Source organism: Scyliorhinus torazame, chromosome 29, assembly GCF_047496885.1.
Source record: "Scyliorhinus torazame isolate Kashiwa2021f chromosome 29, sScyTor2.1, whole genome shotgun sequence".
Classification (NCBI taxonomy): domain Eukaryota; kingdom Metazoa; phylum Chordata; class Chondrichthyes; order Carcharhiniformes; family Scyliorhinidae; genus Scyliorhinus; species Scyliorhinus torazame.
Genome location: NC_092735.1, coordinates 28,934,809 through 28,959,878, shown reverse-complemented (window position 1 = coordinate 28,959,878; position 25,070 = coordinate 28,934,809). Strand labels below are relative to the sequence as shown.

The window sequence follows — 25,070 nt, the reverse complement described above, 5'->3', positions numbered from 1 at the left end:
GGTTTCTGCTTAATCCCTCCTGCTATGGCTCCCGCATCCCGGGTCCTGGGAGAGGGGGCCATCACCAGCAAGGCCGGTGTGTGTTAACCATCCCTAATGCCCTTCGATTGAGTGGCTCGCTGGGCCATTTCAGAGGGTTAATCAAGAGCCCAATCACATTGCTGTGGGTCTGGAGTCACCTGTAGGCCAGACCGTTCTCAGGATGGCAGATTTCCTTCCTTGAAGGGACATCGGTGAACCGGGTGGCTGCTCGTGTCAGTCGCTGAGGGTTTTGCTAATCCTGAGGCGAGAACTCCAATTCCAGATTTTGTTGACTGAATTTATATTCCACCAGCCTGCTGTGTCCCTGGAGCACGGGCGCGAGACTCTGAGTTATCGGTCCTACCACGTTAGCCCCCACACCATCGTCTCCCCGCATCATTGGTCAGGCAATAGCGGCTGCGCTCTGCGGAGCTATCATCATGGGAAAGTTCGCAACAGCCTCTAGGGCCAAGCCCACAATGTAGGCCGTGCCAATTAACTGCAGCCCCAAATTGGCTGGCTGGAGGTGGGGAGGGGGTACTCGCCACAAGGGGGAGAATTGTCAAAAGCCACAAGCTCACCGTGTCGAGGGGTCCAAACAGGAAGTGGATTAGTTCAGTGGCGCTGGGGTTAACGATGTGATTCTTCACTCGTGCCTGGAAATAACAAGAGTTTTAGGCAGATTGTACATCTCGGATTGAGCACTCCCTGACCACTCCCTCAATTCAGGCCCACGGTCAGATCCATCCACTTACAAATTCGACACATCTTTAAAATCACCCAGTGAATGTTCTTTAGGCTTTTAACGTCTTTGCTTCCCAGCAACTGTGCTTAAAGTGTTCATGCTGGTGAGATACAGCACAGGTTAGTTATGGAGTCAAGCTCCCTCTACATTGTCCCCATCAAACACTCCCAGGACAGGTACAGCACGAGGTTAGATACAGAGTGAAGCTCCCTCTACACTGTCCCCATCAAACACTCCCAGGACAGGTACAGCACGGGGTTAGATACAGAGTAAAGCTCCCTCTACACTCTCCCCATCAAACACTCCCAGGACAGGTACAGCACGGGGTTAGATACAGAGTAAAGCTCCCTCTACACTGTCCCCATCAAACATTCCCAGGACAGGTACAGCATGGGGCTAGACACAGAGTAAAGCTCCCTCTACACTGTCCCCATCAAACATTCCCAAGACAGGTGCAGCACGGGGTTAGATACAGAGTAAACTCCCTCTACACTGTCCCCATCAAACATTCCCAGGACAGGTACAGCACAGGGTTAGATACAGAGTAGAGCTCCCTCTACACTGTCCACATCAAACACTCCCTGTGCAGGTACAGCACGGGGCTAGACACAGAGTAAAGCTCCCTCTACACTGTCCCAATCAAACACCCCCAGGACAGGTACAGCACGGGGTTCGATACAGAGTAAAGCTCCCTCTACACTGTCCCCATCAAACACTCCCAGGACAGGTACAGCATGGGGTTAGATACAGAGTAAAGCTCCCTCTACACTGTCCCCTCTAACACTCCCAGGGCAGATACAGTAGGGGTTAAACTAAAGATAAGCTTTATTCTCCCACAACTATACAACGTAAGCACAACCTCAGAAGAATTTGCATTGTCACCTGGATGACATTTCCATTATTTACTTGAATCATTAGAATTCACTCCAAGTAAGAAACACAATTGAATCCAATTGAAAATGAATTATGGACAGACAGTTTTGTCCTAAAGAGTTTTTACTGAGAGCTTATCCATGGTTCAACGTAAATCTCACCAGCCACTTCCAGCTGAGAGAGAAGGGGAGTTGAAGGTAATTATCCTTCAGTCTAGGATAGATTTGAATGCATGTCCAAGACAGGAAAGGTGTTCCACCCATTCCATTATTCAATTCAACAAGTCTGGTTTGATTAAATTACCAATCGTTCCCTAGATAACTGGCAGAGGTGTTCCACAAATAGTTTAGAATCATAGGAAAGAAGATTTGGTCTGTAAATCATCATGGTTCTGAGATTCAGCAGGGTAAGGATCTGGGTAACTGGCCACACCCTAGTTTGGCAACCTGTCCTGACCTTTTACCCTCCCCGTGCACCTTTGCCCTCACTCCGTGTGTCGGTAACAAACGACGCAGGAACACATGTCGGGCGACACGGTCAAGCCCTTTTGAAAAGACTCTCGTGGGCCTCTCTGCTCGATGTCTTGCTTACCAGCAGGCTGAAGGAGTATTTGTACTTCTGAAAGACATCGACAAACTCCTCCTGGGTCGGGGGCCGAGCCCTCAATGTCAGGAAACCCTCTGAAATGGAGACAACAATTGATTCAAGGTGTGAAGGGAAAGCATTGTGAGGGCTGGACGTCACAGTGATATATTTTTCTTCAAAACGCGAGGCAGGCTGCACACGCGTGTGCAAAAGGTCAGCTGGAAAAGAAGTCTGACATCCCATTGAAATTTCAAAATGCATTTATTCTTTCATAGGACAACACACCTCACAGCCAATAAGATGCAAAGTGCCTTTCGATGCAAATCAAGGCTGAGGCGAGATCAAGCTATCTGGGATTCCACAGTGTGTCCAACATAAGCCTGGCCTAATGTGTAGTCAAGTCAAGAAGTTTTAAGCCCCTGGTTCACTAATGTCCTTCAGGGGAGGAAATCTGCCGTCCTTAACCGGTCAGGCCTTCATGTGACTCCAGACCCACTGTTGACTCTTACCTTCCCTCAGTTCAGGGACAGTTAGGGATGGGCTGGCACCGGGGGGAGGGGGCACATCCTGTGCATGTTCTTTCCCGATTTTCTAATTGTTTAAAATTAAAAACACCTTCAGCAATCGGGGAGAATTCCTCCACAAAGGAGCCTGAATCTGCAGCGGGAATCATGCAGGCAGTGAAGGCCTTAAGCCTGCCTCGAGCACTGGTCCATGGCCGGCTGATGGGAGGCAGCTTCCAATGCAGTTCCCCAGCTCCAGGCACTGTGGGTGCTTGGAGGTCAACTGGAAAATTCCTTTCGACCTACAATAATAGGCCTTACATATGGTGATATGCATCACTATAAATACACAAGGGGTTAATGTAAATACACGTAGACTAGATACACACTAGAGGGAGCACCAGAGACGTCATGACACACAGACATTCAACCAATAGGTCAGTAAGCCGGACATGACTCCAGACGGGGAGCGCCGCAAACTTAGTGACGGCACGCTCAAGGAAACAGCAGATGCCACAAAGGACGCTGACCCGAGTAACTGTGTGAAGGACTCGTATTATCCACAGAGTGTGGTCCTTGAGCGCAGCAAACACAGCAACATCGACAACAAGCACGACAAAAACAACAACAATGGAAGTACGACCGGTGCGACTTGGTACAACTCTGCAAATGAGGGACACTGTTACTGCTCAGCCCAGTACAATGACATACCGTGGCAGGACGATGCATCTTGCCAATTCACGTTTGCTACACTACCAACAGGCCACCCGGCTTTCAGGACAGATGCCATCAAGAATTGCTACCATAAGCATCGAAAGAAAGAATCCAAATCAGTCAATGAAGTGATTTGAACACTTGAACACCTCCTGATGACCAAACACCAGGACACTGACGGTGTTCACAAGGGAATGACAACGTCACCATTGACACTTCTATACCAGACCATATAAATTCATGAACTATTGGACTCATAACTTTTATTTTGTATTGTCTTATCCTCAAAGTCATCGCAACTATTATTTGGTCTTGTATACTATTGTATAGTCTTCACAGTCATCATAACTTGTACATAGTATCACTTATCTACCTGTTTTTGTTCAATTTTCTTTAACACTTTGCAGAAAATATGTAACACGAAAAAAGGAGGGATGTGGTGATATGCATCACTGTAAATACACAAGGGGTTAATGTAAATACACGTAGACTAGATAAACACTAGAGGGAGCACCAGAGACATCATGACACACAGACATTCAACCAATAGGTCAGTAAGATAGGACACGACCAATGGGCAGTCAAGCCACACCCAGATGTGACACTACCACAGGGGGGCATTACACCAACCCATATAAAAGGACACAGCACACATGCTCAGTCGCTTTCCAGTGGAGACACTTAGTGAGTGCAGACAGGGTTGATTGAAACACATCACACCCACCACGTGGATTGTAGCAGACTGGTTAGTTAGTCTGAGTAGCTGTAGCAGGATTAACAGGAGAGTCGAATCCAAGTCGGAGAATTGTTAATAGTTGAATAAATGTGTTAAAGCTATCTCCAAGTCTGAACCTTCCTTTGTCAGAGTTCACATCAAAGAAGCAGCTTATGCTACGTCAAGAGCATAACAAAACATTACACACATTCACTCGCACACATGGACACACAGACACATACACTCATACATACACCTACACACTCTCACCCATATACAGACACCCATACACAAACTCACCCATACTTACACACACACACCTACACACACATACCTACACATACACACCGTCTCACTCATACACACACTCACACACACACCCATACACACTCATCCATACATACGCATACTCACTCACACCCATATACACACCCATAATCACACACCCATACACACACACACACCCACTCACACCCATACACACATTCACACCCACACATCCATACACACTCATCCACACACACACACAACCACTCATACCTGCACACACACATCTACACACAAACACACACCTACAGACACAAACCTACACTTTCACACATATGCCTCCAACCACACACATATGTATTCGTCACTTGGAAGCACAGAGCTCGAGTATTGCTGAGAAAAGAGACATGCTGTCAAAGCTTTTTATATTGCACTCACTGGGACAGACAAAGCCTACCATAATTCAAAGGGAGCAACAATTTATACAGGGTATGAAAAGGATGTTGATTGCTTAGGATTGAGAATGCAACAGGAAACTATTGACCCCTTGCTTATGCTTAATTCAAGAAAAGGCGCAATGCCAGGTCATGTTCCTTTTACCTGCAGAGGACATTTCCCTGTGTTTGAAAATATGTAGACTCAACTGCAAAAACTTTGACAATATGTCTCGTTTTTCAGCAATCTATATTTATATATATATATATATATATAGGCTGGAGACTGGATTGGCCATGCTTCCCCGATCCAGGAACATGGCATGCTGGTCAGTAGCAAGAATTATTGTAGCCTTTGCTCATTTCACCATCGAGGTTTATAATTCCTGCCCCCTGATATTGGGCGGGGTTCTCGGGACCCCCTGGCCGCCTGTTTCTCGGCGGCGCGCTGTTCGCTGGAAGGCGGGATTCCCCCCCCCAGGGGTAGGGGAAGGAGGCAGGTCCCGTATCCGCTCCATCCCGCACGGGGATCAAACCCCATGCACTGGGCAGGGATCTGCTCTGCACACGCCATCCGGACATCCCAAGGAGCCCGGGTTGCTGTGGCAACATGCACATTTGGAGCTATGCGTAATGATGGCGGCAGCCCCAATTTTCTTTCCATCCCACGGCTGACCAGGAAACTCTCATCTTGTGCCGTCAGCCATTGGCCTGTGCTGGTTTTGATTTGCAGGGTTGGCACCCAACCTGTTTTGGCCGAGTTGCGAACGCACCTTCCTTGGCCAGCAAGTCCTGGGGTGGGACGTCAACCCAGAGCTTCTGGCTCGGAGACAAGGACCCACTGCACCACAAGACCCCCACCGAACCCAGATAATGGTGGCCAGTTGTAAAGCCTTAATGGGTACCTTACTTGAAGTCTTGGACTTGGGAATTGGTGGCGTTCCTATTGAGGAGTATCTCCTCATTGGCGACTCCAGCCTCGGGGGCCCAATAGAACCTGCTTCTGTTCTACATACCGCCAGTGTCTTTTGTGCTCCTCTTCTTCCCCATCCTGCTCTTCCTCCTTTGGTCCAGTATCTTGAAAGCTTCAGCCGCCTTCTGGAGCCTTATCATGAAGCCCTCAATATCGTCAAAAGTGTGATTGAGAATGGCCTGGAAGGGGGGGGGAGTGCAAGAAAGGGGGGCTCAGTAAACATCGAGAAAAGACAACTTGGGCGCACACAACATCCTGGCAACTGTGGACCCCCTCAATTAACCCCCCCCCCCCCCCCCCCGTGTGTTACCCTGCCCAGTCACCTCCACGTCTTTGAAGATCATTGTCCCCTTTTCCATCTGTCTGCTCAAGACTTCCCTATTCCCTCAACTCCAAACATGCTCATGCCTGCACCCTCCACATCCCCCCTCACCCCCTCCCCTCCCCCCTCACCCCCTCCCCTCCCCCCTCACCCCCTCCCCCCCCCCCACATCACTTGTACACCTCATTCCCACTCCTCCGTAACGGGAACAGGATGTCCTAATCGCTTTTAGGCCAACAAAGTGCCCATGGGCCACGGCAGCCAATTTGTGCACAGTGAGATCCCGCAAACAGAAACGGCCAGAAAAAGTGTAATTTTGATGTTGGTTGAGGGGTAAATACTGGCCGGGACACCAGGGGTGAAATCTCCAGCTCTGCCTTCAAATGGTGCACAGGGATTTTTAAACGTATGCCTCAGAGGGCAGGCAGGGGTCTGGATTTACCACCTCGTCAGGTCACAGGCTGGGGAATTCTGCGGTGAGTAACTCACCTCCTGACTCCCCAGAGCTTGTCCACCATTTACACGGCACAAGTCAGGAGTGCGATGGAACACTCCCCACTTGCCTGGATGAGCGCAGCTCCAACAACACTTAAGACGCTCAACACCATCCAGGACAAAGCAGCCCCGCTTGATTGCTCCTCCCTTCCACAAACATTCAAACCCTCCCCCACCGACGCACAGTGGCAGCCGTGTGTACCATCTACAAGATGCACTGCGGGAACTCACCAAGGCTCCTTCCACAGTACCTTCCAAACCCACGACCACAGCCTTCTAGAACGACAAGGGTAGCAGATACCTGGGAACCCCACCACCTCGAGGCTCCCCTCCAAGTCACTCACCATCCTGACTTGGAAATATAATCGCCGTTCCTTCATTGTCACTGGATCAAAATCCTGGAACTCTCTCTCTAACTGTACTTTGGGTGTACCTACACCTCAGGGACGGCAGCGGTTCAAGAAGGCAGCTCAGCACCACCTTCTCAAGGGCAGCTAGGGATGGGCAATAAATGCTGGGCCCGACCAGCGACGCTCACATCCCGTAAATGAACATTTTTTTACAATCTGAAAGACAACGGGCGGGAATCTCCGGCCAGTGACACCGGAATCGGGAAACGCGATCGGGCGGAGAGTCACACGCCAGCCGAAATCTGGGCCGGCGCTGGGTGCCTGACGGAACGCCACATTCCGGTGCCTCGACAGCTGTGTGAATGTCTCCCACGCCGCACGCTGGCACGGGCAGGCAAATTGTACGGTAAACACCGTCCGCACCCGGCAATTTCCGGGCATTTCTCCACCTCCGCCAGGAGGAATTGCCGACGGCGAGGTTCACCCGTGGTGTTTAAAATCAGGAAACAGGCGCAGCGGCTGCTGAGGGAGAGCGAGGGGGTACGGAGAGGGTCCAACGCCGCTATCGTGTGCTGACAGCTGTGTGGCTGGCCTGGGGGGGTGGCTTCTGGCAGGGCCGGGGTGGGCGGGCATGGAACGCTATTGCCGCAGCCGGCAAGGCAGCCATGTGACTGCGCACGCCGCTGACTGCCCTTAGCGCCATGGGTCATATGGGTGCCCTCCCCAGGCCACCCCCTTTAGCTGTCCTCTGGCACCAGCCAACCCGTCAAAGGGATGGGCGCTCTCCAGCTCTTGGCTGGGATGAGGGTGTGTGGGGAGTGGAGTGCCTACTTGCAGCTCCTGCTGATCAGGTTGTCCAGTGCCTATCCCGACCCCGGCAGATCACACCCCAGCACCCATTGGAATTGCACTAGTTCCACGTGGCAACTGTGCTAGCCCATTGGGATGTTGTGAATCGCTCCCAGGAGCGTAGCCGCTTTCGGGGCCGTAGAACTCACACGATTCAGTCCCGGCATCAGCACTTAGTCTCTACTGATTAGAGGATTTGATGGAGGGGGGCGGGTGGGTAGATAAAAAAATATTTCCTCTGGAGGAGCTCAGAACAAGGGGACATAACTTTAAAATTAGATGGTAGCCATGATGTGGAGCTGCCGGCGTTGGACTGGGGTGGGCACAGTAAGACGTCTTATAGCACCAGGTTAAAGTCCAACAGGTTTTGTTTCGAATCACTAGCGTTCGGACTTCTTACTTAAAATTAGAACCAAGCCACTCAGGGGTGATGTCAGGAAACATCTCATCACACTAAAGGGTAGTGGAAATCTCAAACTTTCTCTTTCAAAAAGCTGCAGGGGCTCGGGGGGTGGGAGACTGGAAATGCCCAATCTGAGACTGATAGATTGACCAAATTGAATGGTGGAACAGGTTCGAGGGGCTGAATGGCCACCCCCCGTTCCTTTGACAATAGTTCAATTGAGCCGGACCGTTGAGAATGGAAGTCTGGGTAAAGACACTGGTCTTCTGGTCTAACAGCTCCTTATTTGACAAAGACGCAACTCACCACATCACGAGCTGCCCTCTGTTCTGTTGTATCCTGAAAGGCTTCACTCATCACATCGGCCTCTACAATGGGGATGAAATATTGTCCACAAGCGTTAATGGCTGACTGAAACTGGAGCACCACTGATGCTTCAAAGTTCGATTGAGTAAAAGTCAATTAACTTCATTCAATATTAACCACAGCAACCTCAAAGGGGGACAGGCCGTAGGTATCCTAGTTTATTGTCGGAATGTCCAGGAAGGTTCCCATGGGAACCATGCCCCCGAGGGCAACGGGCACCAGGGTTGAGCCATGACTGGATGGTACTATCTGCCAAGTCTAACCATACGGCCAGGCGTCGGTTTGAATCAGGACTGGAGTTGGGATTGAGGTTCGGATGAGGGAGAGATTTGAGACTGGAGGCAGCCCTGAAAGTCATTGGGGTGGAACCGGATTAGATTGGGTCGGACTGGAGGAGAGTGGCCTTGGATCTGGATTGGATTATTGGGATGGGATAAGTAGAGTTTTTATTTAATTCATTGGCATTATCACTCTTTTTCTTAGTCCCAGTCTTGCTATCGCTCTCTGTTGCTCTCTCATCCTTCTTTCACTCACTCACTCCATAAGACATAGGAGCAGAATTCGGCCACTCGGCCCATCGAGTCTGCTCCGCCATTCAATCATGGCTGATATTTTTCTCATCCCCATTCTCCTGCCTTCTCCCCATAACCTCTGATCCCCTTATTAATCAAGAACCTATCTATCTCTGTCTTAAAGACACTCGGTGATTTGGCCTCCACAGCCTTCTGCGGCAAAGAGTTCCACAGATTCACCACCCTCTGGATGAAGAAATTCCTCCTCATCTCTGTTTTAAAGATCGTCCCTTTAGTCTGAGATTGTGTCCTCTGGTTCTAGTTTTTCCTACAAGTGGAAACATCCTCTCCACGTCCACTCTATCCAGGCCTCGCAGTAACCTGTAAGTTTCAATAAGATCCCCCCTCATTGTTCTAAACTCCAATGAGTACAGACCCAGAGTCCTCACTCACTCACTCACCCATTCACTCAGTAGTTCACTCACTCGCTCACTCATTCACTCAGTGGTTCACTCACTCACTCACTCATTCACTCAGTGGTTCGCTCACTCACTCGCTCACTCACTCACTCATTCACTCAGTGGTTCGCTCACTCATTCACTCAGTGGTTCGCTCACTCACTCGCTCAGTGGTTCACTCACTCGCTCGCTCACTCACTAATAATCCTTTCATCCTTTTTGTCCTATCACTAATCGCCCTTTCTTCATCACAAATCCTTTTCCTCTTAATCTCTCATTTTCTCTCTCTCTCTCTTTTGCGCACCTTTGTAATTTTCTCCCTCATTCCCGCCTCTTCAGTTGTTTTCCTCATTCCCGCCTCTTCAGTTGTTTTCCTCATTCCCGCCTCTTCAGTTGTTTTCCTCATTCCCGCCTCTTCAGTTGTTTTCCTCATTCCCGCCTCTTCAGTTGTTTCCCTCATTCCCTTACTTGTTGTTTCATTCTGCCTCTGAGTACCCTTCCATCTCAGTCATCCTCTTCCCTGCTGTACTCTCTAAGTTGACTGCTCTGAGAACTCTCGACGTTTGGACAGTCCCCACAGCGGTAGGTTCGAGTGGCACAGATTGCGAACCCATTTAAAGCATATGGGCATTAAGTGTATTTTTTGACTGTGACACACATAACCAGTTGTCCGCAGCGACAGCGTTACACACGCTCAAAGGATGGCCACATCAGAAATGACCTCCCAGATGAGAATGTGAAGGTAAATCACCTGCACACTCCCTCAATTGTTTCCCTGGCAGTCAGATAGGGAGAATGAACGCCGTTTATCAAACTGAGTGAGAATCATTCACCTGCTCGACATTAAGGAAAGATTTCAGGGGAAACTTGACTCAGGAATACTGGAGGTTTGAGTTTAAGAACGGTGAGGCTTGTCCAGGCAATTTAATTCTGATAAAGAGCCTATGGACTCAAAACAACGGTTTCTCCTCTGATAGATGCATCCGGAGCATTTTGCTCATTTTATTATGATTGTTGTTGTTGAATTTAGATCTCCGTTGGACTGATTTTTACAAAATAAATCTAGGTATCCAACAGCTTGAATTGTTGTAGCACCTTTACCATAGCTAAGTGTCCCAAGTGTTGATGGTATGTGACTTCTATTGTTAAGATACACAGGGGGCAGCTCAGTGGCGCAGTGGTTAGCACTGCTGCCTCACGGCGCCGAGGTCCCAGGTTCGATCCCGGCTCTGGGTCACTGTCCGTGTGGAGTTTGCACATTCTCCCCGTGTCTGCGTGGGTTTCGCCCCCACAACCGAAAAAATGTGCAGGGTAGGTGGATTGGCCATGCTAAATTGCCCCTTAATTGGAAAAAATTAATTGGGTACTCTAAATTTATTAAAAAAAGAAAAAGATACACTGTGGGCAGCACGATAGCACAGTTGCTTCACAGCTCCAGGGTCCCAGGTTCGATTCCGACTTGGGTCACTGTCTGTGCGGAGTCTGCACATCCTCACCGTGTGTGCGTGAGTTTCCTCCGGGTGCTCCGGTTTCCTCCCACAGTCCAAAGATGTGCAGGTTAGGTGGATTGGCCGTGATAAATTGCCCTTAGTGTCCAAAGTTGCCCTTAGTGTTGGGTGGGGTTACTGGGTTATGGGGATAGGGTGGAGTTGTTGACCTTGGGTAGGGTGCTCTTTCCAAGAGCCGGTGCAGACTCGATGGGCCGAATGGCCTCCTTCTGCATTGTAAATTCTATGATGACAAATAAACCTGTTATCAAGTGTGGTGATTGCCATGTTAAGGGTAACACAGCAGAAGGGGGACCCATTGGGACTGAGAGGGGTAATCACCCCAGGGATGAAGTCCTCCCTTAGGCAGAAGACTTGCACGGGGCCTGGAGGGGGTGGGGTGTGTGTGTATGTGTGTGTGTGGGGGGTGACTGCTGGCCCCGTACAGTTTTTGTTATTAATAAATACCTGTTGTGTTTCTAAAGAGGTCCGCAATGTGCATCATTACAATTGGCGATGAGGATGCGATAGATTATGACGTCAGCCTCTGGCCTGACACCTGTGAGCATCCTGTTTTAATCGAAGTCTGAAAAACGACTGTATAGAGGCCGGCCGCCCTTCTCAGCCACAATTGGTCCCTCAAGACAGGTGACTCTCTTCTGTTGTGTTGCCCTTAAAGGGACAGTCACCGCATCAAGGAACGTAATAGTGTCTAGTCTCATATTTTACCAACGGGCTTCACAGAAGCTTTATCAAACAAAATCTGGAGCCATATTAGAACGAAAAGCCTGGCCAAAGATGTGGGCCTTTGAGGGGTGGCTAAAAGGAGGAGAGGAAGACAGGGAGGTTGAGGGAAGGTATTCCAGAGCTTAGGACCTGGCCAGCCGAAGCCACGGCCGGCAATGCTGCGGCGATTGACGTCAGGGAGAAGCGCCAGTGGGCTGGCACTGGGGCAAATGCAGAGATTGGGGAGGGCTGGAAGTTGGCGGAGGTGACAGGGATGGGGCGGGGGGGTCAGGCTGTACGACGCCATGGAGGAATTTGAAAACAGGTCTGAGGGGTTTTAAAAATGGAGCGTGAGCACGGGGCTGGGTTGGGGGGATGGGGGGTGGTCGTGGACAATACTGGGTGCGATCTCGGAGACCGGTGGAAGTATTTTGACTGAATTCAGGTGTACAGGAGATGGAGGAGGGGAGGAGGGACAGGTGCAGTGTTGGAAGGAATGGAAAGGAATATGAGCTTCGTAAGTCACCTGTGCTGCCCGGTGTGGTGGCCGACATATACGAGGGTGGTAATGGCATAGCCCCTCGGGTCACGTTCATGGGATTGTACGCTGCTGGGCCCTTGGGAGCCACCATTAGGTTTGGGGAGGGTGAGGAGCTTTCTTGTTCATTCATCTTCTCCTGATTAAACCTGGAAGGAAGAATAGCGAGAGCGGATTACCAGAGGCATACAGTGAGGAAAAGAGGCCATTCGGCCCATAATGCTGTCCCAGCTCCTGGAAAGAGCTGCCCGGTTAATCTCTACCCTTTCCCCCTACGGTCTCGCGATTTTCTACCACTCAAGTATCTATCCAGTTTGCTGTTGGAAGTCGGTATCACTTCTGGACCACGCATTCCCGGTTATCCAAAACACGCTGGGCGGGGACTGTCCAGCCCTTCCCGCCGGCGTTATCTTCCAGTCCCGCTGAAAGGCAACCTCTGCCGTGGTTTCCCCAGCAACGGGGGCAGATGAGCCACGCAAAACGGCCAGATGACCCCGGCCCATGGCAAGGTGCCCTCGTTGCAGGAAAACCCGCTTTTGGGGGCTGGCGGGTGGGGGGGTTATTCAAAAGGAAAGTTCTCATCGCAACTCTGCCTCTTCTGCCAATTACTTTCAATCTGTTTATTCTGGTTATTGATCCTCATATCAGTGGAAACAGTTCCTTCTCTCGGGACTAAATTCCCCCTCAAACGTCTCTGCTCTTGGAGGACTTTTCACAAGGTAACGACTCACGCTAGGGATGTTGCTAGTGCCCTCAACACCCGTCGGTGCACGACGCTTGGATGGAAAATCCTTGACCAGGGGTGGGCATGGTTGGGGGGGGGGGGGGGGGGGGGGGGCGGGGGGAGATGACCCCGGATGTAAAGTTCCAACGGCGGTGACTGATCGATACACGTCCCCCAGTGACCGGGCCATGCGCTGGTTGATAATCATCCATCCTACCCAAGGGTATTGAGACCATTCGGAAACTCTTTTACCCCTGCTGAGACTCTTCCCCACCCCCGCACCGCAACCCCGACTTGGCACGGGGGTCGTTGACTGAATGTGGGTCTTTCAGAAACAGCAATAACTTGCATTTACACGACACCTGTGATGTAATGAAGTATTCCCAGCCAGGAGCATTATCAAACAAGGTTTGACACCAAACCACATGAAGAGGGATTAGGGTAGGCCACAGAATCATGGTCAATGAGATTTATTTTTAAAATTTGTTTACGGGATGTGGCCGTCGCTGGATAGGCCAGCATTTATAGAATATATCCGCAATAGTTTCCTCGAACAGTATGTAATCAAACCCACAAGGGAGCAAGCTATCCTAGATCAGGAATAATTAATGACCTCATAGTTCGGGATCCTCTCGGAAGGAGCGATCACAGCATGGTTGAAATTAAAATACAAATGGAGTGAGAGAAGGTAAAATCCAATACCAGTATCTTTTGCTTCAACAAAGGAGACTACAATGGGCTGAGGGAGGAGTTGGCTCGGGTAGATTGGGAGCAAAGACTTGGTGGTGGGATAATTGAGGAACAGTGGAGGACTTTCAAAGAGATTTTTCACAGTGCTCAGCAAAAGTATATACCAGTGAAAAGGAAGGACTGTAGGAAAAGGGCTAATCAGCCATAGATATCTGAGGAAATAAAGGAGGGTATCAACTTAAAAGTAAATGCATACAAAGTGGCAAAGATTAGTGGGAAAGTAGAGGATTAGAAAATCTTTAAAGTTCAACAGAAAGTCACAAAAATAGCTAAAAAGAAAAGTATGGTAGATTAGGAGAGTAAACTAGCTCAGAATATAAAAACAGATTGCAAACATTTCTACAAATATACAAAACAAAAAAGAGTGACTAAGGTAAATATTGGTCCTTTAGAGGATGAGAAGGGGGATTTAATAATGGGAAATGAGGAAATGGCCGCGGCATTGAACAGATATTTTGTGTCGGTTTTCACAGTGGAAGGAACAAAAAACATGCCAATAATTGTTGGCAAGGAGGCTATGGCAGGTGAGGACCTAGAAACGATTATTATCACTAAGGAGGTAGTGTTGGGCACGCTAACAAGGCTAAAGGTAGACAAGTCTCCTGGCCCTGAGAGAGTGCATCCCAAATGAGGTGGCGGGGGAAATAGCAAATGCTCTCGTGGTAATTTAGCAACATTCTGGGGCGGTTCCGACAGATAGGTAAACAGCAAATGTGATGCCACTGTTTAAAAGAGGAGGGAGACACAAAGCGGGTAACTATAGGCCGGTAAGCTTAACTTCTGTAGTGGGGAAAATGCTTGAATTTATTATTAAGGAATAAATAGCGAGACATCTGTATCAAAATTGTTCCATTGGGCAGACGGCAACATGGGTTTGTGAAAGGTAGGTCATGTTTGACTAATTTAGTGGAATTGTTTGAGGACATTACAAGCATGATGGATACAGGGAACCGATGGATATAGTGTATCTGGATTTTCAGAAGGCATTCGATAAGGTGTGGCACAAAAGGCTGCTGCATTAGATAAGGGTGCACGGCATTATGGGTAATGTATTAGCATGGATAGAGGATTGGTTAACTGACAGAAAGCAAAGAGTGGGGATAAATGGATGTTTTTCTAGTTGGCGATCAGTGGCTAGTGGTGTGCCTCAGGGATCAGTGTTCGGACCGCAATTGTTTACAATTTACATAAATGATCTGAAGTTGGGGACCAAGTGTAATGTGTCAAAGTTCGCAGACGACACTAAGATGAGTGGTCGAGCCAAGTGTGCAGAGGACACTGAAAGTCTGCAGAGGGATATAGATAGTTTAATTGAGTGGGCAAGGTTCTGGCAGTTGGAGTACAATGTTTATAAATGTGAGGTCATCCATTTTGGTGGGAATAACAGCAAAATGGACTATTATTTAAATGGTAACAAATTACAGCATGCTGCTGTGCAGAGGGACCTGGGTGTCCTTGTGCATGAATCGCAAAGAGTTGGTTTACAGGTGCAGCAGGTAATTAAGAAGGCAAATGGAATTTTGTCCTTCATTGCTAGAGGGATGGAGTTTAAAACAGGGAGATTATATTGCAGCTGTATAGGGTGTTGGTGAGGCCACATCTGGAGTACTGAGCACAATGTTGGTCTCCTTACTTGAGAAAGGATGTACTGGCATTGGAGGGGGTGCAGAGGTGGATTCCGGAGTTGAGAGGATTGGCTTATGAGGAGAGACTGAGTAGACTGGCACTATAATCATTGGAGTTTAGAAGAATGAGGGAGGGATCTTGTAGAAACATTTAAATTATGAAGGGAATAGATAAGATAGAAGCAGGGAGATTGTTTCCACTGGTGGGTGAAAGCAGAACTAGGGGGCATAGCCTCAAAATAAGGGAGAGCAGATTTAGGACTGAGTTGAGGAGGAACTTCTTCACCCAAAGGGTCGTGAATCTGTGGAATTCCCTGCCCAGTGAAGCAGTTGAGGCGAGCTCGTTGAATGTTTTTAAGGCAAAGGTAGATAGATTTTTGAACAGCAAAGGAGTTAACGGTTATGGTGAGCGGGCGGGTAAGTGGAGCTGGATCCACAAAAGATCAGCCATGATCTTATTGAATGGTGGAGCAGGCTCGAGGGGCCAGATGTCCTACTCCTGCTCCTAGTTCTTATGTTCTTATTGCCCATCCGTGGTCAGGCGGTGGTGAGCTTCCTTCTTGAATCGCTGTAGTCCCTGTGGTGTAGGTGCACCCACAGTGCTGTTAGGGAGGGATTTACAGGGTTCTGACCGAGCGACAGTGAAGGAACGGCCGATATATTTCCAAGTCAGGATGGTGAGTGACTTGGAGAGGAACGTCCAGGAGGTGGGGTTCCCATGTCTCTGCTGCCCCTTGTCCTTCCAGATGGTAGTGGTCCTGGGTTTTGAAGGAGATGTCTAAGAAGCTTTGGTGAGTTACGGTAGTGCCCGGGGGGCCCCAGGTTCGAATCCCGGCCCTGGGTCACTGTCCGCGTGGAGTTTGCACATTCTCCCCGTGTCTGCGTGGGTCTCACCCCTACAACCCAAAGATGTGTTGGTTAGGTGGATTGGCCACGCTGAATTGCCCCTTAATTGGAAAAGAAGAAGAATTGGGTACTCTAAAAAGAAAAAAAAAATTATAAAAAAAGGTTTAGTCATCAGTACCATATTGGGCAGTGCATTTAATCACTGGGTCATTGTGGGCCACCAGGCCTGATTCTGTCTTTGACTCTCTCGCTCTTTTACCCCTTCCCTCTGTCCCAGGAACTCACCGGAGAGCGTTTGGTCTCTCTGTCCTTCCTCCACTCTTCAAATCTGTGATTGCGCTGTTGATGTCGGACTTAATCAGGTCAGCCTGCAAAAAATAGAACGCCTCGTCAATATTTAGTTGGCATGCAACCCGCCTGCGGAGCCTCGGGTTTGCACTCCTTGTATTTTCAATCGTCATAAACATTAGTCATTTAATCTCTGCCATAATTCTGCAGTAATTGCTGCTTCAATGTTATACGAGTGAAAAGGGAACAATTTGTTCCCCTCTGGTACTGTACAGCCTGCCTGTCAGTTTTCAAACATGGAGAGTGTATTCTTGATTGTAAGTTGTTTGCTTTTCAGTGCTGTGTGCCCGTAGTTGGCCTCAGTGCCAGAGCTGGTACCCCCAGGGTACACAGGGCAACAATTCCCCCTCTCTGGGGCCATGGGCTTGGCAGGTACCCTCTGCTGCAACAGAACAGTATAGGCGGTCCTTCTGTGACCTCTGTCTAGATGCCAGTGCCTGCATTTAGTTGCTGAAATGCACCTTTTGCATCGGGGCTGGTCATAGTCATAGATTTGGCTAGAGATGTTTACAGCATGGAACCAGGCCCTTCGGCCCAGCTGGTCCATGCCGCCCAGTTTCTATCACTAAGCTAGACCCACTTGCCCGCATTTGGCCCATATCCCTTTATACCCACCCTGCCCACAGAACATAGAACATAGAACAATACAGCGCAGTACAGGCCCTTCGGCCCACGATGTTGCACCGAAACAAAAGCCATCTAACCTACACTATGCCATTATCATCCATATGTTTATCCAATAAACTTTTAAATGCCCTCAATGTTGGCGAGTTCACTACTGTAGCAGGTAGGGCATTCCACGGCCTCACTACTCTTTGCGTAAAGAACCTACCTCTGACCTCTGTCCTATATCTATTACCCCTCAGTTTAAAGTTATGTCCCCTCGTGCCAGCCATATCCATCCGCGGGAGAAGGCTCTCACTGTCCACCCTATCCAACCCCCTGATCATTTTGTATGCCTCTATTAAGTCTCCTCTTAACCTTCTTCTCTCCAACGAAAACAACCTCAAGTCCATCAGCCTTTCCTCATAAGATTTTCCCTCCATACCAGGCAACATCCTGGTAAATCTCCTCTGCACCCGCTCCAAAGCCTCCACGTCCTTCCTATAATGCGGTGACCAGAACTGTACGCAATACTCCAAATGCGGCCGGACCAGAGTTCTGTACAGCTGCAACATGACCTCCCGACTCCGGAACTCAATCCCTCTACCAATAAAGGCCAACACTCCATAGGCCTTCTTCACAACCCTATCAACCTGGGTGGCAACTTTCAGGGATCTATGTACATGGACACCTAGATCCCTCTGCTCATCCACACTTTCAAGAACTTTACCACTAGCCAAATGTTCCGCATTCCTGTTATTCCTTCCAAAGTGAATCACCTCACACTTCTCTACATTAAACTCCATTTGCCACCTCTCAGCCCAGCTCTGCAGCTTATCTATATCCCTCTGTAACCTGCTACATCCTTCCACACTATCGACAACACCACCGACTTTAGTATCGTCTGCAAATTTACTCACCCACCCTTCTGCGCCTTCCTCTAGGTCATTGATAAAAATGACAAACAGCAACGGCCCCAGAACAGATCCTTGTGGTACTCCACTTGTGACTGTACTCCATTCTGAACATTTCCCATCAACCACCACCCTCTGTCTTCTTTCAGCTAGCCAATTTCTGATCCACATCTCTAAATCACCCTCAATCCCCAGCCTCCGTATTTTTTGCAATAGCCTACCGTGGGGAACCTTATCAAACGCTTTGCTGAAATCCATATACACCACATCAACTGCTCTACCCTCGTCTACCTGTTCAGTCACCTTCTCAAAGAACTCGATAAGGTTTGTGAGGCATGACCTACCCTTCACAAAGCCATGCTGACTATCCCTGATCATATTATTCCTATCTAGATGATTATAAATCTTGTCTCTTATAATCCCCTCCAAGACTTTACCCACTACAGACGGGAGGCTCACCGGTCTATAGTTGCCGGGGTTGTCTCTGCTCCCCTTTTTGAACAAAGGGACCACATTTGCTGTCCTCCAGTCCTCTGGCACTATTCCTGTAGCCAATGATGACATAAAAATCAAAGCCAAAGGTCCAGCAATCTCTTCCCTGGCCTCCCAGAGAATCCTAGGATAAATCCCATCAGGTCCCGGGGACTTATCTATTTTCAGCCTGTCCAGAATTGCCAACACCTCTTCCCTACGTACCTCAATGCCATCTATTCTATTAGCCTGGGGCTCAGCATTCTCCTCCACAACATTATCTTTTTCCTGAGTGAATACTGACGAAAAATATTCATTTAGTATCTCGCCTATCTCTTCAGACTCCACACCCAATTTCCCATCCCTGTCCTTGACTGGTCCTACTCTTTCCCTAGTCATTCGCTTATTCCTGACATACCTATAGAAAGCTTTTGGGTTTTCCTTGATCCTTCCTGCCAAATACTTCTCATGTCCCCTCCTTGCTCGTCTTAGCTCTCTCTTTAGATCCTTCCTCGCTACCTTGTAACTATCCATCGCCCCAACCGAAACTTCACACTTCATCTTCACATGGGCCTCCTTCTTCCTCTTAACAAGAGATTCCACTTCCTTGGTAAACCACGGTTCCCTCGCTCGACGCCTTCCTCCCTGTCTGACCGGTACATACTTATCAAGAACACGCAGTAGCTGATCCTTGAACAAGCCACACTTATCCAGTGTGCCCAACACTTGCAGCCTACTTCTCCACCTTATCCCCCCCAAGTCACGTCTAATGGCATCATAATTGCCCTTCCCCCAGCTATAACTCTTGCCCTGCGGTGTATACTTATCCCTTTCCATCATTAACGTAAACGTCACCGAATTGTGGTCACTGTCCCCAAAGTGCTCTCCTACCTCCAAATCCAACACCTGGCCTGGTTCATTACCCAAAACCAAATCCAACGTGGCCTCGCCTCTTGTTGGCCTGTCAACATATTGTTTCAGGAAACCCTCCTGCACACACTGTACAAAAAACGACCCATCTATTGTACTCGAACTATATCTTTTCCAGTCAATATTTGGAAAGTTAAAGTCTCCCATAATAACTACCCTGTTACTTTCGCTCATATCCAGAATCATCTTCGCCATCCTTTCCTCTACATCCCTAGAACTATTAGGAGGCCTATAAAAAACTCCCAACAGGGTGACCTCTCCTTTCCTGTTTCTAACTTCAGCCCATACTACCTCGGAAGAAGAGTCCCCATCTAGCATCCTCTCCGCCACCGTAATACTGCTCTTGACTAGCAGCGCCACACCTCCCCCTCTTTTGCCTCCTTCTCTGAGCTTACTAAAACACCTAAACCCCGGAACCTGCAACATCCATTCCTGTCCCTGCTCTATCCATGTCTCCGAAATGGCCACAACATCGAAGTCCCAGGTACCAACCCACGCTGCCAGTTCCCCTACCTTGTTTCATATACTCCTGGCATTGAAGTAGACACACTTCAAACCACCTACCTGAACACTGGCCCCCTCCTGCGACGTCAAATCTGTGCTCCTGACCTCTATACTCTCATTCTCCCTTACCCTAAAACTACAATCCAGGTTCCCATGCCCCTGCTGCATTAGTTTAAACCCCCCCAAAGAGCACTAACAAATCTCCCCCCCAGGATATTTGTGCCCCTCAGGTTCAGATGTAGACCATCCTGTCTGTAGAGGTCCCACCTTCCCCAGAAAGAGCCCCAGTTATCCAAAAATCTGAATCCCTCCCGCCTGCACCATCCCTGTAGCCACGTGTTTAAATGCTCTCTCTCCCTATTCCTCATCTCACTATCACGTGGCACGGGCAACAACCCAGAGATAACAACTCTGTTTGTTCTAGTTCTGAGCTTCCATCCTAGCTCCCTGAAAGCCTGCCAGCTCCCTGAAAGTTCATGTAACTGTCTAACTGTTTTTTAAAGGAAAAAATTGTACCCGCCTCTACCACTGCCTCTGGCAGCTCGCTCCAGATGCTCACCACCCTCTGTGTGAAGACATTTCCCCTCTGGTCTCTTTTCTATCTCTCCCCTCGCACCTTAAACCTTTGCCCTCTAGTTCTAGACTCCTCTACCTTTGGAAAAAGATGTAGACTATCGACCTTATTGATGCTCCTCATTATTTTATAGACCTCTGTAAGATCACCCCTAAGCCTCCTTCGCTGCAGGGAAAAAAGTCCCAGCCTATCCAGCCTCTCCTTATAACTCAGACCATCAAGTCCTGGTAGCATCCTTGTAAATCTCTTTCTAGTTTAACAATATCCTTCCTAGAATAGGGCGATCAGAACGGAACACAGTATTCCATGTGTGGTCTTACCAATGTCTTGTACAACTTCAACAAGACGTCCCAACTCCTGTATTCAATATTCTAATAAAACCCAGCATGCTGAATGCCTTCTTCACCACTCTGTCCACCTGCGACTCCACCTCCAAGGATCTATGAACCTGTACTCCTAGATGTCTTTGTTCTGTAACTCTCCCCAACTCCCGACCATTAACTGAGTAGTTCCTGCTCTGATTTGATCTACCAAAATGCATCACCTCACATTCGGAGCAGTTTACGATGGGGTAAATAAGGGGGAACTGTTTCCACTGGCGAGAGGGTTGCTAACCCAGCAGATGGAGATTTACGACAATTGGCAAAAGAACCAGGGAGGAGATGAGAAATGTTTTTTTTTTTAAAGTCAGCCAGCTGCAGGACCATGGAGTCTCTGGAAACCCCAGTGGAAGCAACTTCAGCTTCCAAAAGGGAATTGAGGGAACACCCAAAATGTGCAGGGGCCATGGGTGTGACACGATGTATATTGTATGGTAAATGAAGGGTTAACGATTTACTGTGAATGCATCCAGCCACCAGAGGGTGATCAAGAGCATACGCATGAATCACGTGATACCCTTGATTCGGGGAGTAGGTGATTAGGCGGGTTAGAGGGTAGTCGTGTTTTCAGAAGCTCTCTAGGTAGAATCCTAGTTTAGTCCAGCTGTAGTCTTGTAAATCTTAGTCAGCAATTTGAATCAATCTAATTGCAGTGTTAATAAATTAGCTTTGTTAAAAACACAGCTTGATGTTCATTGTGAGACACTACGCATCAAAGCCTTCCTCACCCATAAAGCAAAAGAACATCACAATGGGAAAAGGGCAGGGGGAAGTAAGGCTAGCTCTTCGAAAGACTCGGCAGAGGTATGACGGACTGATGTCCTTGTGTCTTGCATCATTCTACCATCTCTGCGCAAAATCGCAAGAGACCAGAAAAATGGCCTTTTCGGACATCTCATTACTTCACTAATGGCGGGACCATGGGAAATGATTCAGGGAAAATCCATCCTTGAGGAATATCTCTCTGCCGGGTGGGTAACATCACCCACCCCCCCCCCCCAACTATACCAAGCCTGCCTCGATAACCAGTCCTGGAAGGCACGCAAGAGCACTGAAGGAGGCACTCAATCCAGTGCCCCTTTCTGTGCCCTATAAGTATTGCATATTTTATTCTCAGTGATATGCAAAGATGACACGAGTAGTTAACGATCGTCGCTTCCCCTTCCGTTGGCTAGGACGGTGGGCGCGAATCCCGGGCAGGCTGATGAGCCAAAGGGTCATCGTTACAGAAGGCCGCCCTCCGCCTCCCCGCCCTTCAAAAACCGTGAGGGTAAGAGAGAGAGGAGGCTGGCCGTCTTCCTCGCCTTGGTTCTTGCACTCACCCCAACCTCGGAGCACTGGAAGAAGTGGATCTCAGGATTAGCCTGGTGAGCCTCGCGGTAGATGAAGATGAGGATCGAGTTGAATCTCCACTTGTCCAGCAGCGCGTCGCACTGTTCGATTGCAGCCAGTGGGTAGGTCTCCAGCTCCTCCTGAGTAGAGAAGATCATCCAATTAGAATAAGGTTAAGTGACGGGCGGCACGCTGGCATAGTGGTTAGCACTGCTGCCTCACAGCGCCAGGGACTCAGGTTCAATTCCGGCCTTGGGTGATTGTGTGTGGAGTATGCATTCCCCGTGTCTGCTTGGGTTTCCTCCGGGTGCTCCGGCTTCCTCCTACAGTCCAAAGATGTGCAGTTTACGTGGATAGGCCATGATAAATTGCCACATAAGAATTCAGCGATGCACAGGTTAGGTGGAGTTACTGGGCTAGGGCAGGGGAGTGGGTATAGGTAGGGTGCTCTTGCAGAGGGTCAATGCACACCCGACGGGCTGAATGGCCTCCTTCTGCACTGTGGGGATTCTATGGGTCACCAGTCTCTGAGGAGATTACCAAATCCATGTTGATTGTTTCTATGAGGCAAACCGCTCAGGCTACCGGCCTTGGCTGATTGACCATCTCCAGCCCCCTTACAATCTGCGGGCAAGGTCAATAGAAGGGTGGCACAGTAGTTGGCACTGTGGTCCCACGACGCCAGGGACCCGGGTTCAATTCCGGCCTCGGGTGGCTGTCTGTGCGGAGTCTGCACGTTCCCCTCGTGTGTGCGTGGGTTTCCTCCGGGTGCTCCGGTTTCCTCCCACAGCCCAAAGACTGTGCAGGTTAGGTGGATTGGCAGTGATAAAAATTGCTCATTAGTGTCCAGGGATGCGTGGGTTAGGTTATGGGGTTACAGAGATAGGGCGGGCTGGACGGTGGAGTAGACATGGGTAGAGTGCTCATTCAAAGGGGTAGTGCAGACTCGAAGAGCCGAATGGCCTCCTTCGGCACTGGAATAATAATAATCTTTATTATCACAAGTAGGCTTACATTGACACTGCAATGAAGTTACTGTGAAAATCCCCTCGTCGCCACATTCCGGCGCCTGTTTGGGTACACCGAGGGAGAATTCAGAATGTCCTATTCACCGAACAAGCACGTCTTTCAGGACTTGTGGGAGGAAACCGGAGCACCGGGAGGAAACCCACGCAGACACGGAGAGAACGTGCAGACTCCGCGCAGTAGGGATTCTATAATTAAATTAATGGTTCGACTAATGTACCAGTAATCCAGAGGGCCTGGCCTAATGATCCTGACACATGGGTTCCAATCTCACCTCGACAACTGGGGAATTTAAATCCAATTAATTACATCAATAGCAAAATACTGGCGATGTTGGAAAGCCGAGATCAAACCAAAGAATTCTGGCCAATATTCCGGATCAAGCTGTCATTTCACCAGAGTATTTACAGCATTTTTGTTTTTAATTAAATCAAATCTGGTATTAAAAGCTGGTTTCAGTGATAGTGAACGATCATCGATTGACCCATCTGGTTCAACTCATGTTCTTTCGGGAAGGAAATCTGCCGTCCTTACCCGGCCTGACCTAACAGCGGCTCTACTCTTTCACGGCGCTCTGAAATGGGCACTCGGCCAAGGAAGTGGCTCGCCAGCGCCTACCCGAGGGCAATAAGGGAAATGAAAATGAAATGAAAATCGCTTACTGTCACAAGTCGGCTTCAAATGAAGTGAAAAGCCCCCTAGTCGCCACATTCCGGCGCCTGTTCGGGGAGGCTGGTACGGGAATTGAACCGTGCTGCTGGCCTGCCTTAAAGCCAGCCCTTTAGCCCTGTGCTAAACCAGCCCAGCGCCGCCCTTGTTAGCGACGCCCTCATCCCACGCGGAAAGGGCCCCGTGACGTACCTTGGATTCGATGTCCACCAGGCTAACGGCCGCGTTGTTAACCTGCAGCAGCATCTGCTGGGTCCAGATCCTCCCTTTACTGTCCATGGCCTTCAGCTTCTGAATGGACTCCTCGACTGTCTGTGTCTCCTCCCCAGGACCCAGCGGGAAGGTGGTCAGGTGCTGCAGGGACCAGAGGCAGAGAATAAATAGAAGAGCAAACTGAAACGGAATAGAAAGGAGCAACAGGAGAAAAATTGGGAATACTGCAATATTGCAAATGTAAAATTAGAGGTCGGTGGTGTTAATGGGATGTTAATTATGTTCGGATACAAAGATGAAGGGTATTGTTTAATTAAGTACCTCGAGCACTTATAAAAAGAGAGTCTGCCTCCCGTGCCCAGTGGAGGGGGGGGTGTCAGCATTAGCCTGGTCCTCTTTGAACAACCAGGCACCCAGTCAGAGAGGCCTGAGCCAGGCCTGATATTGTTCCCAGGGCCTACACCATCAGGTCGTGTTGGCGACACCGGTCGTACAGCCCTTGGCGTCACAGCGGCACGATCCAGAGATCGGGGTACGAGGAGATTAGATCAGGCAGCTGGGAGGGAAACACGCCGGCTGTTAGGGGTTGAGGGAGCAATCCTACTTCTCTGGCCTCCACGGGAAAACTTCTGGAAATGTTCATCTTTTTGAGCTAACAATCAGTAGCTGAATGATCCTGAGCGGGGGTAGACCCAGGCTCCAGATTTTGCTGAGGACTCCCTCATTCAAGGTTAGGCCCTACCCCCTCCACCGACATGTTTAAAGGGCCTGATCCTTGTTTTAGGTATCTGCCAGTTAACAACAACAACTTATATTTATGTAGCG

General features: G+C 49.1%; 2 protein-coding genes across 3 annotated transcripts in view; one reads left to right on the top strand and one right to left on the bottom strand.

The window, feature by feature from the left end:
* Window positions 1-24,385, bottom strand: part of LOC140403977 (epidermal growth factor receptor kinase substrate 8-like protein 1) — a 46,406-nt gene extending 22,021 nt beyond the window's left edge. For both annotated transcript variants that reach the window (XM_072492286.1, XM_072492287.1), the window contains exons 1-8: window positions 24,225-24,385; window positions 22,328-22,477; window positions 16,567-16,649; window positions 12,325-12,485; window positions 8,556-8,617; window positions 5,874-6,009; window positions 2,231-2,319; window positions 603-677 (exon numbers count right to left, since the gene is read on the bottom strand). In XM_072492286.1, the coding sequence (XP_072348387.1) occupies window positions 603-677; window positions 2,231-2,319; window positions 5,874-6,009; window positions 8,556-8,617; window positions 12,325-12,485; window positions 16,567-16,649; window positions 22,328-22,477; window positions 24,225-24,311 (843 nt within the window). In that variant the 5' untranslated portion in view covers window positions 24,312-24,385. The remainder of the gene's footprint in view (window positions 1-602; window positions 678-2,230; window positions 2,320-5,873; window positions 6,010-8,555; window positions 8,618-12,324; window positions 12,486-16,566; window positions 16,650-22,327; window positions 22,478-24,224) is intronic.
* A 530-nt stretch (window positions 24,386-24,915) lies between these two features.
* The window catches only part of LOC140404136 (SH3 and multiple ankyrin repeat domains protein 1-like), a 297,425-nt gene continuing 297,270 nt past the window's right edge, over window positions 24,916-25,070 (top strand). Inside the window, 1 exon segment of the mRNA XM_072492552.1 lies at window positions 24,916-24,975. Coding sequence (XP_072348653.1) covers window positions 24,916-24,975 — 60 coding nt within the window.